Raw genomic sequence first — 15,375 nt, 5'->3', positions numbered from 1 at the left:
ATACTTCCATACACCACTCTGGTAGATCTGTTATACCTTGTTCTCTTGGAGTTTAAAGGGATAGTTAACAAAAAATATAAATATAAATGATTTTACACTTACCTAGGATGTTGTCGGTCGACAGTAGTAGCTTGGCAGTTCAGTGCAAAACAGTTTATTGATATCGATTGTGTCTAACATCAGAAAACATGGCAATACACCTTACAGATACCTCAGTCGTCCAACTTCTATTGCAACATAATCACTCCCACTCGGTGATAAAGGGAATTATTTCTCATGGTTGTTGAATATATTTTCTTCAGACTGCTTTAATAAGTGCTCCACAAAGGGAGAATTCCTATTTGCTACTTTCAAAAACGAAATCACTCTTAAAACACTATATGTGGAAATGTAAGTAAAATGTAAAAGTAAAGATATATTCAATGTTCTGTTCTGATATATAACTGTGCCACTGTAAAAGCTATGACTAGTTATCACTGTTGATGGCAGTAAAGCATAGTTGGGTAGAAACACATAAATCATACAGTCAAATATTGTTTGACGGATTCTAAAGTACATCAAAAAGTAATTATTTCCTTACATTTTGTGTTATGTAATCTATGCAAACTAAAAGACAAAAATAAAGAGAATACACATGGATTAATAAAATAATCATTTAAATAAATTACTTTAATCACTATGCACAACTTAATATTTTCAATACTCAGTTCAGTTGTTCCCTTTGTTCATGGAAGTGTCCAAATGAATTACTTAATTCAAGACATATCTACATGAAGAGAAGAACCAAAACTATTAGTAGTGCTTTTGGGGATTTTTTTCCTAGCATATCTACTATTTTCTTACCATTTTGTGTTTTGAAGTTGTTGTATATGTTTTAAATTTATTTGTATAGTTATATTTATTATTTTCTTTTTCAAGACATACACAACACATGTAAACACAGAAAAGGAAAAAAGGTGACGTGACCAGAAGGAGTATATAAAAACAGAAAAACAAGGAGACAAATACAGCAGTTAAGCAAACAAACAATACATACAAACATACATGGAAAGATAAAGCTAATTAATGAAGCATCATTAACTGGAATATAATAATTGTAGTAGTAATTGTAGTAATTGCAGTAGTAATAACAACAGTAATAATCTGAACAATTATATTGTTAAAAAGCAGAATGAATTAACCCCATTTCACTTTCGGTTGAGTCTTCATATTTTCAATCAAAAGGGCAAGAATCAATTCCAGTTCATTCTTGTCTCCACTACACCAATCACTCCTCTATTGCGTGCCTAGATATACATTTCAAAAGTGTTGATCAGAGTCTGATGGGGTTAGCATCGTTAGATTGCGGAGCTTTTTGAGAGGATATGTGAGTGTTTTGAAGCGGAGAGTGCAGGCTTAAAGCAGTGGCTGTTGAGGAAAGGTTGGGCAACAATCTATAAAACCATTGGTCTATACAATGTAATAATTTCTCTTTCCATGTCCAGTTTTCCTCTTCATTTCCTCTTTGTTGGGTTACATCCATGTCCATCAAAGTCATTGGTGTTTCCTCTCCCTACTTGTCAACCATGTGCCCAGATTGTAGTTATAAACAGGTCTCCAAGCTGTGCAACGGGCTGGCGGGGCGGCAGAGAGAAGCAGTTGGTAGTGTTGCATCTTTTGGGTTCAGATGATCTCCATTCTCAGCGTCAGCAGCAGCAGTGGCGTTGTTGTTGCAGTTGAGTGTAACGGGGAGGCTCTGCTGGCGGCAGGGGGCGGGACGGGAGGTGGAGCGGCAGCGAGGGGGAGGCTGAGGGGCCTGGGCAGGGGGAGGAGCTTGACGAAAAGCCAGGCGAACGTTGTTGCACTCTGAGCGCTCTGATTCTTCGGTTTCAATGTCTGTCTCGTCAATCAAGGGGATGTTGTGGACCAAGTCACTGATGAGAAATTCCGGGTGTGCCATGAAGTCGTGGATGGAGTTCTTGGATTCCGGCTTCTCAATGCCATCATAAAGTGGGCTATGGAATGCTTTCACCACTCGGATCTATGTTGAGTTTTGTATAATAATGGTCAAACAAGGGGAGAAATGCAGAAAGGAAAAGGGAATAGATGGGACAAACAATTGGAGAGAGATGTAGCATTTAAGCATTTAAAAGTGTCACAGTGGCTGACCTGAAAAAGTTATGAAAAAATACAACTTTTGAATCTTCTGAAAATTCTACTAAATGTTAGTTAAATTCTAAATAAAAGGTGTTATCGTACAGTAGTAGGCTTGCCTGGGCGTGGGGAGGTGTACCTCTTTCTGTCCAATAAGGTAATTCCTAGATATTATATTTGTCCATTTAGGGGACACCTTTTGCTCAAGAACTTGCCCAGAGGCAAAAGTTCTGTACAGCCTCTTTAAAGGCAATCAATTACCTATGAGTTTGAAATGCCTCACTGACCTGATAAAACCTACTGTATGTGTACAATATGTACATGTCCACTTTGGATTACTCTGTAACTTTAAAGTAAATGAGGGAAAGTAAAACAAATGAAAACTGAAATAATGACTTAAATAAAAGTTAGTGTTGTCAGTTCGATATAAGATATTTAAAATTAATCAAATATTAATTGATGGATGTACAACATTGTCTGACACACACACACACACACACACACACACACACACTCTCTCTCTCAAACTTATACATATTTTTGTACTGAACTCTGAACTTACATACGGGACAAGTGAAACAAGCAGAACACAGAGTATGGGATTCAGATCAGTTCAAAAACCAAACAACAACTGACATGCCAAGACTGATCATGTGAGAGCCTCATTTACTGCCATGCTGTAAAAGAAACACATTCCAGGTGGTCGTGCATGAGCTTGTCTTGGTGCAAACAAAAATGGGTGTAGTTGGATGACATATTGTTTGTGTGATGCAACGTCCAATGAGCCATAATGCAGCTACCAGTTAAGCTAAGTGAACATCACATACAATACAGACCAGTCACAGTAATCACAGGCTTCTGTAGACTTGATGAGTAATGTTGTTATATCATTGTAAAAGTTGTTCAAATGAACTCTTGTGAATTTGGGGGTGGCTGTAAAAAAAGCCCTTCCTTAACAGTGTATGTGAATAATTAGTTAAACTTCCAAAATAAGTATTATTGTAAGTGAATTGTATATTTCTATTGAACATCTTGAACGTGTACTTTTAAGTTATCTAGGGTATATCTAAACTCAGGTGTTTTAGATACAGTACAAACAAATTTAAGGACATAAATACAGTCATCCAGCTCAGTACAAAAATGGCAATATAGTAGACAATGGATCTATTACATAAGGCACAATAGTCACCACACTGGAATTGCCAGTGCTGTACAACAAACCAGTACCTTCAATGTCAGAACAATTGTTTTAAAAACTGTTCCTCAACATCACATTATACAGTGCATTCGGAAAGTATTCAGACCCCTTGATTTTTTCAAAATAAATACAATTTTTACAGCCTTATTGTAAAATGGATTAAATCGTTTTTTCCCCTGATCACACACAATACCACATAATGACAAAGTGGAAATACGTTATTTACATAAGTATTCAACCACTTTGCTATGAGACTCGAAATTGAGCTCAGATGCATCCCGTTTCCATTGATCATCCTTGAGATGTTTCTACAACTTGATTGGAGTCCACATGTGGTAAATTCAATTGATTGGACATGATTTGGAAAGGCACACACCTGTCTATATAAGATCCCACAGTTGACAGTGCATGTCAGAGCAAAATCCAAGCCATGAGGTCGAAGCAATTGTCCGTAGAACTCCGAGACAGGATCTGGGGAAGGGTACAAAAAAATGTCTGCAGCATTGAAGGTCCCTAAGAACACAGTGTTCTCCATCATTCTTAAATGGAGGAAGTTTGGAACCACCAAGACTCTTCCTAGAGCTGGCCGCCCGGCCAAACAGAGCAATCAGGGGTGAAGGGCCTTGGTCAGGGAGGTGACCAAGAACCTGATGGTCACTCTGACAGAGCCCTAGAGTTCCTCTGTGGAGATGGGAGAACCTTGCAGAAGGACAACCATCTCTGCAGCACCACCAGTCAGGCCTTTATGGTAGAGTGGCCAGATGGAAGCCACTCCTCAGTAAAGGCACATGACAGCCCGCTTGGAGTTTGCCAAAAGGCACCTAAAGACGCACAAACCATGAAAAACAATACTCTCTGGTCTGATGAATCCAAGATTGAACTCTTTGGCCTGAATGCTAAGCGTCACGTCTGGAGGAAACCTGGCACCATTCCTACGGTGAAGCATGGTGGGGATGTTTTTCAGCGGCAGGCACTGGGAGACTAGACAGGATCAAGGGAAAGATGAACTGAGCAAAGTGCTGAGAGATCCTTGATGAAAACCTGCTCCAGAGCACTTAGGACCTCAGACTGGGGCGAAGGTTCATCTTCCAACAGGACAATGACCCTAAGCACACAGCCAAGACAATGTAGGAGTGGCTTCGGGACAAGTCTCTGAATGTACTTGAGTGGCCCAGCCAGAGCCCGGACTTGAACCTGATCGAACATATCTGGAGAGACCTGAAAATAGCTGTGCAGCAACGCTCCCCATCCATCCTGACCGAGTTTAAGAGGATCTGCAGAGAAAAATGGGAGAAACTCCCCAAATACAGGTGTGCCAATCTTGTAGCGTCATACCCAAGAAGACTCAATGCTGTAATTTCTGCCAAAAGTGCTTCAACAAAGTACTGAGTAAAGTGTCTGAATACTTACAGTACCAGTCAAAAGTTTGGACACACCTACAAATTTTAAGACATCAAAACTATGAAATAGCACATGTTTTTCATTCTTGATAAGCTAAAATTTCTAAAAACCTGTTTTTGATTTGTCATTATGGGGTATTGTCTGTAGATTGATGAGGTGGGAAAAACGATTTAATCAATTTTAGAATGAGACTGACATAACAAAATGTGGGAAAAGTCAAGGGGTCTGAATACTTTCCGAAGGCATTGTAAGCATGGGAAAATCTACATTTGAAACATTTATGATACACCACCAGTTGTTCTGTGTCCAGCCACCACATACCCATCTCCTTGTACAAAAATAATAAGAAGTGATGGGTTATTCATCCACACAAAGTCAGCACCCATTCACACAGAACTCAACATAGGTCTTAATAGGCCTTATGGTAAGCTTGCTTTAATATTGTTAATGAGGAAAACAATACATTAATAACAAGGATGTTTCTGTAATGACTATGGCTGGTCCTAAATGGTAAAGAGATGCACATATTGTGAAGTATAATAAAATAATAATAATACATTCATTCCCACAGAGCAAATAAGTGTGTGAACATGAATGCAATCATATTCTGTTGCGATAGGATTCAGCCTGTAGTGCCTATCTTGAGATACATGTGACTAACTAAAACCCTTGTTTAAATCATGCACTGATATAAAAAGGGAGATTCGTGTGAAAGTCTGAGTTTTGGGCGAGCGTTAGGAGTTATACTTAGGTCCTTACTCCGATTTGCTCAGTGGACTGTACCTCAGCATGCACAAACAATATGATTTGTTTGTTCATTCCTGCAGCAAGCATAGCCACAAAGACCCATTTCTTCAGCAAGCGCCTCTAAAAAGACCAACCTTTGTAGCAAGCACAACCCAAAAAAAACATTCTAACTGTGAAAATGACCACAAAGATCTTGCACAAGAAGCGACATGACCCAATAACGTTGTTGTGATGAGGGAGTCAGGCAACACAGAGACATTGTTAAGGTCAACTTGTGCTGATTGTTTTTCCAAGGAGCTGTTTGTTCCCATAAAGTCAATTATTTAGAAAATAAATCATTATTATGTGCCCTCTGAATTCATGTCCCCTTGTGAAAATTGTAAACTTTCGAGTATAATGGTCAATATAACACCACAGCTGTTGAAAACTAACTATTACTCAAGTCAATGCATTCACTTGGTTTCTTTCAAATGGGCCACCTAAAGATCTCTCAAGGAGCTGGATGGAAAAACAGAAGAAGATGAGAAGGCCTGTTTTATTGTGGTCGAGCATGAATCCCATGGTCACTTCAGACTTATTAAATTACACTAAACAATTTACGCAAGTCAGGGTTAGGCTCAATTCATTTTCACTCAGTCAATTCAGGGAATCAAATGGCAATTCTATTCATGAATTGGTCAAACTATTCTCAGTGAAGATAATGGACCTTCCATCAATGTACACAGTATGATCAAGGGGAAACAATGAGAACTACCTATAAAGCTGAACAGTAAAAACAATTACGTAAAAGACACGCTGGACAATGCAAATTCAGAAATAGAAGCTAGTGTTCCTACATTCAGATGTCTACTAACCTTCCTAATATACAGAACAATCTGTCGCTGTTTATAAGAGAAATTAACAAATCAAAAAGTCCTCAAAGGAAATGATAATAGGCAAAGTGCACAACACTTAATGGTCTGTTTTTGAATATGGGTTGGACGAATGCCTCGGTATTGCATCATACCAAATGCTGCAATGCAACCTCCAAAAGAAATGGAGACATTTGACATAACTGCATGCAACAGATATATGGCATGTCTTGCCCTTCAATTATGGTGTACTTTGCCATATGTAAGCTGTCAGTCAAACTGAACTGAAGTTAGCTGTCAGTCAAACTGTGTAGAAGTGAAACCGAAACTTAAGTTAAGGCCTTCATTCTAACTGGTTAAAATGTTAGGGTTAAGGTTTGGTATAGGGTTAAAACAGAAAAAATAAAACAAAAGAAGGAGTCCCTAGCACTAAGATTGAACCCGCAATGCTTGGATCTGTAGTTTGCAGATTAAGCCCACCCTCAACCCACCATTGATTTATCTCAATGGAAACATATCATTGAATGATCTCAATGGAATAAGATAATCTGTATGTTTTATAAGAAAAGAAAACAACAACATAAATTAACTGTAATAATCAGTTAGAGTAGGCCTACGTTAGGAAATAGAAAGGAAATAAAACTATCTTCCTTCATGAGATGCAAAACCTACAATGAGAGAGAATGAAAAAGACCAAGTAAAATAAGGGTAGTTATTTGTACAAAGCAACACTGCAGATCCTATTTTGGCAGTCTGATCGAACCTAGGGACAGAGAAAGATTTGTATTGGTAGGGTGACCAAACAGTAACATCTCAGAAATGTCACTGTTTCAGGTTTACACTCGAAGGTTTACAACTGTCTAGAAGTGCACAAACCCAAAATACATGTTCTTTTTTTCCTTATCTTTTTTTACCTTGATTTGCCATTTAAGAAATTCTTTCAAATTGGCATTATCGTAATGCTCTGAATAAAATTTGTATCTCTTTGAAAATTGAACATATGTATTGTCACAAATCTGATAAAACCATAGGAGCATACAGACAGTCTGCTCTGGGCAGTTTGAAACACGATTGATCACAGACTGCATCAATCCAAACAAAGCAGCAAGATGAAGAAATAGATTAAGGCCAGGATTAAATCAGATCAGCGGTAACTCACGTTAGCCAACAAACTCTTGTTTAGGCCTGGTAAGAGGTATAACGGTATGAGCTGTCAAATTGGTGAGCTGCTGCTCTTGTGGACATTGTCAAAAGACACTACTTCTGTCATGCCCTGATCTGTTTCACCTGTCCTTGTGATTGACTCCACCCCCTCCAGGTGTCACCCATCTTCCCCATTATCCCCTGTTGCCAGTTCGTCTTGTTCGTTCAAGTCAACCAGCGGTTTGTGTCTCAGCTGTTGCTTTTTCCAGAATCTTTTCTCACCCTCCTGGTTTTGACCCTTGCCTGTCCTGACTCTGAGCCCGCCTGCCTGACCACTCTACCTACCCTTGACCCTGAGCCTGCCTGCCAACCTGTACCTTGTCCCCCTCTGGATTATCAACTCCTGCCTGCCTTGACCTGTTGTTTGCCTGCCCCTGCTGTTGCAATAAACATTGTTACTTCTACACAGTCTGCACTTGGGTCTTACCTGAAACCTGATACCGTCGTTCCCTAAAACATTAGTAGTTCAAAACATTGATATAACGTGTAGACTCTATTGATGATAGAAATAATTACACTTGAATGTAAAATCTTTCAAAGAAAAACAGTTTACAAAAGGTACCTGGCTACGTTCTCCTTATTTGTGCAGTCAAAAAGCATAAATGAGGAAACATTTTCAGAACTATGTATAAAATATTATATAATGAATAAAAAAAGAATACAGTGGCTTGCGGAAGTATTCACCCCCCTTGGCATTTTTCCTATTTTGTTGCCTTACAACCTGAAATGAAAATGTTTTTTTTTGGGGGGGGGGGGGGGGGTTGTATCAATTGATTTACACAACATACCACTCTTTTAAGTTGCTAAAATATATTTTTTATTGTGAAACAAACAAGAAATAAGACAAAAAAAACAGAAAACTTTAGCGTGCATAACTATTCACCCCCCCACACCCCCAAGTCAATACTTTGTAGCGCCACCTTTTGCAGCAATTACAGCTGCAAGTCTCTTGGGGTATGTCTCTATAAGCTTGGCACATCTAGCCACTGTGATTTTTGCCCATTCTTCAAGGCAAAACTGCTCTAGTTGCTGGTGTACAGCAATCTTTAAGTCATACCACAGGTTCTCAATTGGATTGAGGTCTGGGCTTTGACTAGGCCATTTCAAGACATTTAAATGTTTCCCCTTAAACTACTCGAGTGTTGCTTTAGCAGTATGCTTAGGGTCATTGTCCTGCTGGAAGGTGAACCTCCGTCCCAGTCTCAAATCTCTGGAAGACTGAAAAAGGTTTCCCTCAAGAATTTCTCTGTATTTAGCGCCATCCATCATTCCTTAAATTCTGACCAGTTTCCTAGTCCCTGTCGATGAAAAACATCCCCACAGCATGATGCTGCCACCACCATGCTTCACTGTGGGGATGGTGTTCTCGGGGTGATGAGAGATGTTGGGTTTGTGCCAGACAGCGTTTTTCCTTGATGGCCAAAAAGCTCAATTTTAGTCTCATCTGCCCAGAGTACCTTCTTCCATATGTTTGGGGAGTCTCCCACATGCCTTTTGGTGAACACCAAACATGTTTGCTTATTTTTTTCTTTAAGCAATGACTTTTTTCTGGCCACTCTTCCGTAAAGCTCAGCTCTGCGGAGTGTAAAGCTTAAAGTGGTCCTATGGACAGATACTCTAGTCTCCGCTGTGGAGCTTTGCAGCTCCTTCAGGGTTATCTTTGGTCTCTTTGTTGCCTCTCTGATTAACGCCCTCCTTGCCTGGTCCGTGGGTTTTGGTGGGCGTCCCTCTCTTGGCAGGTTTGTTGTGGTGCCATTTTCTTTCCATTTTTGAATAATGGATTTAATGGTTTCTTGATGGGATTTTCAAAGTTTCAGATATTTTTTTAGAACCCAACCCTGATCTGTACTTCTCCACAACTTTGTCCCTGACCTGTTTGGAGAGCTCCTTGGTCTTCATGGTGCCGCAGGATTGGTGGTGTGGCAGACTCTGGGGCCTTTCAGAACAGGTGTATATATACTGAGATCATGTGACACTTAGATTGCACACAGGTGGACTTAATTAGTTAAATAATGTGACTTCTGAAGGTAATTGGTTGCACCAGATCTTATTTAGGGGCTTCATAGCAAAGGGGGTGAATACATATGCACGCACCACTTTTCCGTTTTGAATTCTTTTGAATTTTTTGAAACAAGTAATTTTTTTCATTTCACTTCACCAATTTGAACTATTTTGTGTATGTCCATTACATGAAATCCAAATAAAAATCAATTTAAATTACAGGTTGTAATGCAACAAAATAGGAAAAACGCCAAGGGGGATGAATACTTTTGCAAGGCACTGTACATAAATAATAATAAATAAATATATTATTTATGGGTTCATTTAATACAGCTGGCCAGCTAATATCACGCTTGAAGAAGCGAGGTAGCCTATACATAATTACAAAGACAAACGAGTATACAGCCTGACATTGCAGCACTCGAACAAGAGCTATGCGGTTGTCGGCTAGCGGGAATCTGATTGAATCCTGTCCTAAGATCACGAGGTAGTAGTGAAAAGGAGGTAGAGAAATGTAATATTAAATTAACAAATAATAAACCACAAATACACACATAGACACACAGTCACTAAACTAATTAAAACATGATGGAGATAGAGATGGTAGATAAACCAGAACAAAGGAGGAAAACTAAAATGAAAAGGTCAGTTGGTCAGTTGGTTGACTCCTCCACGCCACAACACACACACAGACAAACACACATATCTTTGATGCTTAATTGCATTTCTGGGCAGGCAAAGGTCAATTTTCTACGTACAACATGCTCATTTTGATGATAGTGAGTGGACTGTTTTTTGTTGTGTGCCGTTAATGGATGGCAGAAACTCACTCCCAGGCGCACCAGTTGCATTGGCAGTGGAGAGAACTACGTGAGTGGGAGTAGAAATATTGGTTACGTCATGGAGTTGGCTGAGAACTGAGGAGCGACGTCGCGCAGCACCCTGAAAGGAACCACTTCTCTTGAAGGTACTCACTACCTCCATCTGTTGGAGAGAAAGAGAGGATATTACAGAGAGGACATGACAGTCTTGAAGTACCTCATGTCAATTGGTAGGGGGCCCTGTGGGGCATATTGGAGAGCTATGAAAGCAACAGGCAGAATGAATCACGTTTAAAGGGATGGTATAGTAGAACTTGTTGTTTTGTAGAGATCATGTTCCACAATGAAGGAATCAAAAAGCATGTTTTAGATACAAAAAGGCATTTTAAAAGAAAATCAAAGTCTGTTTTAAATCAATGATGTTGCCCTCAAAACATGGACTGGTAATGATCATTATTGTATTTAGCACTACATCAGCATCATATGTCTCACCTAGATGCTGGTTTCAGTAAGAGACAGACTACAATTAGAACTCTTGTAATATATTTAATATACTTGTTGTTAGGATTATTAGGTATGATCATTGAAGACTTTTCTGTGTAACAGCGACGAGGATTAAGGATACATAAAAAATAAAGACAGAATCTGTGATAATCGCAATGACATGAGGATGAAGGATAGAAAGTGAGAAATATGACCATGAGATGTAATCAAAATGACTCTGATAGGTTACAATAGAGATGATTATATTTCAATAAATATAGGAAAACAAAGTGTGGTGAAATAAATTAAGGCATCAAATGGTGAAGAAAAAGAGACACAAATTAACAGAGATAAGTCGGGCAAGCAGAAAAGACTCCTCTTCGTAGGACAGTACAGCACATACGAGAGCCCTTGTTAGGGAAAGACAAGGGACAGAGAATGGTGGAGCTCAATGCACTGTACCTGAGTCTGAATACGATTGAGGCCCCGGAACCAGAGGATCTGCCCTCGACGTAGCTCCCTCTCAGCATGGTCAATCTCTTGCTCATCATCTGCCATGTCATCATCAATCATCTCTTCCTTACCCAGCGCATGACCCGCTTCCTTCAGACAGGGCAGGCGGCTGGTAGGCACCGTGGTGATGAGCTGTTGGGGTCAGGGGTCAGCGTTAGTTGATGAGCAGAAGAACACAACTTCCATTTCGGTCTGGTTGGTCCTAGCAAGTCCTTGTGTCAAAGCCAACTGAAGACTGGGTTATGGATATGTGTGTTTGTCTATGTCAAATGCCTTAATTGTGTCTTGACACAAAACCACTGGAGAACCACAGATTGGTTAACACATTCACACAACATTAACTCCAGCATAAATACCTGTCCCCACAGCAGCTCTCCTACTCCCACGAGCAGACACCACAACCACTGCTCCACATTGAGCGGTGTGCAACTGAAAGGTTTCCCCCCAAACTGCACAATCACAAACTGTACAGAATAAGACACAAGACGAGAGAGATATGATCACAAAAAGTGGTTGCCATTGGTTAGCACAATATATCCTGTGAGACAATAATTAAGTAGTCAATATTATTAGGTATATGTCATGGTTGAATAACATTACTAGGATTGCTATAATGTAAAGGGAAAACAACGTATAAGAAGTAAAAGCTTATGGTCCTCTCACCTGCATTAAAAAAGTCCCCAGCACAATACTGCAGAAAATAGGGTTGTGGAATATGCCGTCGAAAACATTCCTTTCACCGTGGATCTTGCGGGCATTGATCTCGTTGAACAGTTGCATGAGCACAAAGGTGTTGAAGATGATCGTGTAGTGCTCGGAGGGGGGAGAGTGCAGAGGGGCGTTGCGTCCACTATCAATGTTGAAGATCTTCTCTCCTGAGATGGAGAGGAACACAAAAAGGATAAGCAGACAATAGAAAGAGACACATGTAGTCGAATATATATTTTCTAGTAAAAGGGATAGTGCAAGATTCTGGAAATTAAGCTGTTTTGCTACTTACCCAATGTCAGATGAAGTCATGTATACCATTTTTTATATCTCTGCGTGCAGTTTTAAGGAAGTTGACGGTAGTTTCTACTTCCAGTGATAACGTCAAAGCTAGTTAGCATTGGCTCGCAAAACTACCTACAACGTCCTTCATAGTGAATGCAGAGACATAAAAATGGTATCCATGAGTTCATCTGACTGGATAAGTAGCAAAACACACTATACCTTTAATAGCAAGCAAAGGTATACTAAATGATCATGTAAAATACTATGAGCTAAATAGAGCACCACAGTTCCATGACTGTTTTTCTTCAACCGTCTTGTTCCTCACTATTGCATTACCTACACCCCACTCCCCCTTTCCCCACCTCCAGCCTCCGTCCCCCACCTCCACCTGCAGCCCCCCTCCACCTCCTCCCCTTGTCTCCATTCTCCTCCCACTTCCAGTCTCTCTCCTACTCCTTCTCCTCCTCCCTTGTGTGTACCCGCAAACAGCAGGGTGAAGATGATGGTGAGCTGGTAGATGGCATGACCCAGGATGTTCTTCATCATGGTGCGGGAGATGAGGGGGTTGTTGCGGCCGTAAGGCTTCCTCAGGAGCAGGGACTCAGTGGGCGGCTCGGTGGCTAAGGCCAGGGAGGCAAAGGTGTCCATGATCAGGTTCACCCACAACATCTGGACAGCCTTCAGAGGAGAGTCCTGAAGGGAGGAGAGAGAGAGGAGGGGGTAGGGACATGTAAGGAGAGAGGGAGAAAGAGGTAGATAGAGGGGGACGGAAAGAGGCAGAGGGAGAAGTAAAAAGAGAAGCAGCAAGAGAGGTAAGGAGAGAAGGAGAGAGAAAAAGAGGTAAGTTGATATAATTTGAATTAATTTTGCTTCAAAGCTTGTTTGGAATGTCCATAGACCGTTACCTACATCTTAGATCATTTACTACAGTTACTTAAATGGTCCATTTGGATTTTACACAACAGTGAATTGTGTTGTGTTGTGTTGTGGTGTGTTGTGATGTGCTGTACTGTGGTATGGTGTGTGAGAGTCAGAGATGGAGTGAGTACCTGTGTGATACAGGCGCCGGTGAAGGCCACAATGACAGCCACCACGTTGACAGTGAGCTGGAACTGGAGGAACTTGGAGATGCTGTCATAGACGTTACGTCCCCACATGACCGCCTTCACAATGCTAGAGAAGTTGTCATCAGTCAAGATGATGTCAGAGGCTTCCTTGGCTACGTCAGTACCAGCGATGCCCTAGACAGAGCCACCAAAATAATCCACTTTAAATTCACCCCCCCCGCTTGCACAAGTCTCACATAAAAAAAAAAACATGTCACTAATACCTATGTATGTGCATGATAGTTACACAGCCGTAAGTACTATGTTAGAACTAATGTAACAATACCACAGTACATACCATGCCTATGTAACTACAATGTCAATAGGTAGAGAAATGTATTATTAAAGTGATGCTCCAAAAGTCTTGGAGCATCACACAGTAGTTTTGAAAGCAGTGCTCACAAGCCAAAACTGGTTCCTGAAAATTGTGTACTACATCAACCATTTTGTATGATACAATACAAATTTGTAAGTGCTTATGATCCCGGACTGCAACTTTAAGTGTGGGACTTAATATTTTTCCAAAGTTACTAAAATAAATTTGTCATCATCATCATGATGTCTCACCATGGCAAAGCCAACATCGGCCTTCTTCAGGGCGGGTCCGTCGTTTGTCCCATCCCCTGTCACAGCCACTACCTGCCGCTGTTCCAGTACGGTGCTGTCTATGATGCCTGCAGAGAGATTAAGGTCTCATTGGAAATGCTGCAGCTGCATGGTTTACAAACTGTTTACAAAATAATACTGTAGCTTTGAGTGTAGAATCACTGACCCACCTTTGACCAGTGTATGTTTGTCTGTAGGTGAGGACCTAGCCAGAACTCTCAGTTTGGGCCAAACCTTATCAATGCGCTCCTGCTCAACCTGTAAGAAAGAAAGATTGGGTATCCACAGAAAATGTTGAGTCATTTAACACTATGTAAAACAAGCTAAGGAACTGAATCAGGGCACTTATATTTTTTTGTCAGTTAAAAAGTGTCAAACAATTCATGAATGATGAATTCTACCTCTCCTTTCTCATTTCTGATTCGTCGGTTGAATTCCTTCCCGTCTATACACAGGAAGTCATCCCCTGGCTGGATGATGCCACACTTGGCAGCGATGGCTCGTGCTGTGTTGATGTTGTCACCTGTCACCATGCGCACAGTGATACCTGCTCGCTGGCATTTCTTGATAGCATCTGGGACCTGGTTAGAAAAGACAGCTGGGTTTTGATAAAGCCTTGGCACACCCTCTTACTAGCTAATGTGCATGAAACTACAGCTTAATCACTGAATATTTACTACAATTATAACAATACCTATAATCTCAGAAACGCAGAACTGAAACATTTTTTAATTGCATCGGACACTTGATTATTTTCTGGGGGCAGATGTGTTAGAAAATATACTAGAACAAGGAGCGAAATAGCCCCCCCCCCCCCCTCCCACCTCTGTATCCTTATGGCAAGTCTATGGTCCAAATGTCCACTCCCCTTCCGAAACTCAAAACATGTGAACACCTGCGGCAAAGTTCCTTGTTAGTCGTCGCATCCCAGTCTGTTGACAGATGCTACGATACTATTTATTATTTATGTTACGTGTGAGATTACAATACCTATACCTAACTATACCTATACCTATACCTAACCCTACCTCTACCTAACTATACCTATACCTAACTATACCTATACCTAACCCTACCTATACCTATACCTATACCTAACCCTACCTATACCTATACCTAACCCTACCTATACCTATACCTAACTCTACCTATACCTAACTCTACCTATACCTAACTCTACCTATACCTAACTCTACCTATACCTAACTATACCTATACCTGCTGTTTAACAATACCTGCTGTATAACAATACCTGTTGTGTCACCCTGCTGTTCCAGCCCTTCCATAAGTGCATGGGTCTCCCCGCTCTAATCTTATTT

At 40.5% G+C, this 15,375-nt stretch overlaps 1 protein-coding gene across 10 annotated transcripts in view; it reads right to left on the bottom strand.

The window, feature by feature from the left end:
* Positions 1-138: 138 nt before the first annotated feature.
* The window catches only part of LOC129830136 (plasma membrane calcium-transporting ATPase 3-like), a 33,446-nt gene continuing 18,209 nt past the window's right edge, over positions 139-15,375 (bottom strand). For 4 of the 10 annotated variants that reach the window (XM_055892416.1, XM_055892420.1, XM_055892417.1 and 1 more), the window contains 10 exons: positions 14,458-14,637; positions 14,227-14,314; positions 14,018-14,124; positions 13,394-13,585; positions 12,824-13,037; positions 12,015-12,226; positions 11,708-11,815; positions 11,301-11,483; positions 10,432-10,518; positions 139-2,020 (listed from right to left, as the gene is read on the bottom strand). In XM_055892416.1, coding sequence (XP_055748391.1) covers positions 1,583-2,020; positions 10,432-10,518; positions 11,301-11,483; positions 11,708-11,815; positions 12,015-12,226; positions 12,824-13,037; positions 13,394-13,585; positions 14,018-14,124; positions 14,227-14,314; positions 14,458-14,637 — 1,809 coding nt within the window. In that variant the 3' untranslated portion in view covers positions 139-1,582. Of the gene's footprint in view, positions 2,021-10,364; positions 10,519-11,300; positions 11,484-11,707; positions 11,816-12,014; positions 12,227-12,823; positions 13,038-13,393; positions 13,586-14,017; positions 14,125-14,226; positions 14,315-14,457; positions 14,638-15,375 lie in introns of all 10 variants that reach the window. The other 6 variants (XM_055892423.1, XM_055892424.1, XM_055892425.1 and 3 more) reach the window with 2 other exon arrangements.

Source organism: Salvelinus fontinalis, chromosome 31, assembly GCF_029448725.1.
Source record: "Salvelinus fontinalis isolate EN_2023a chromosome 31, ASM2944872v1, whole genome shotgun sequence".
In the NCBI taxonomy this organism is placed as follows: Eukaryota; Metazoa; Chordata; class Actinopteri; order Salmoniformes; family Salmonidae; genus Salvelinus; species Salvelinus fontinalis.
Note: the sequence above shows the minus strand (reverse complement) of the source record. Positions and strands in the feature narration are given on the sequence as shown.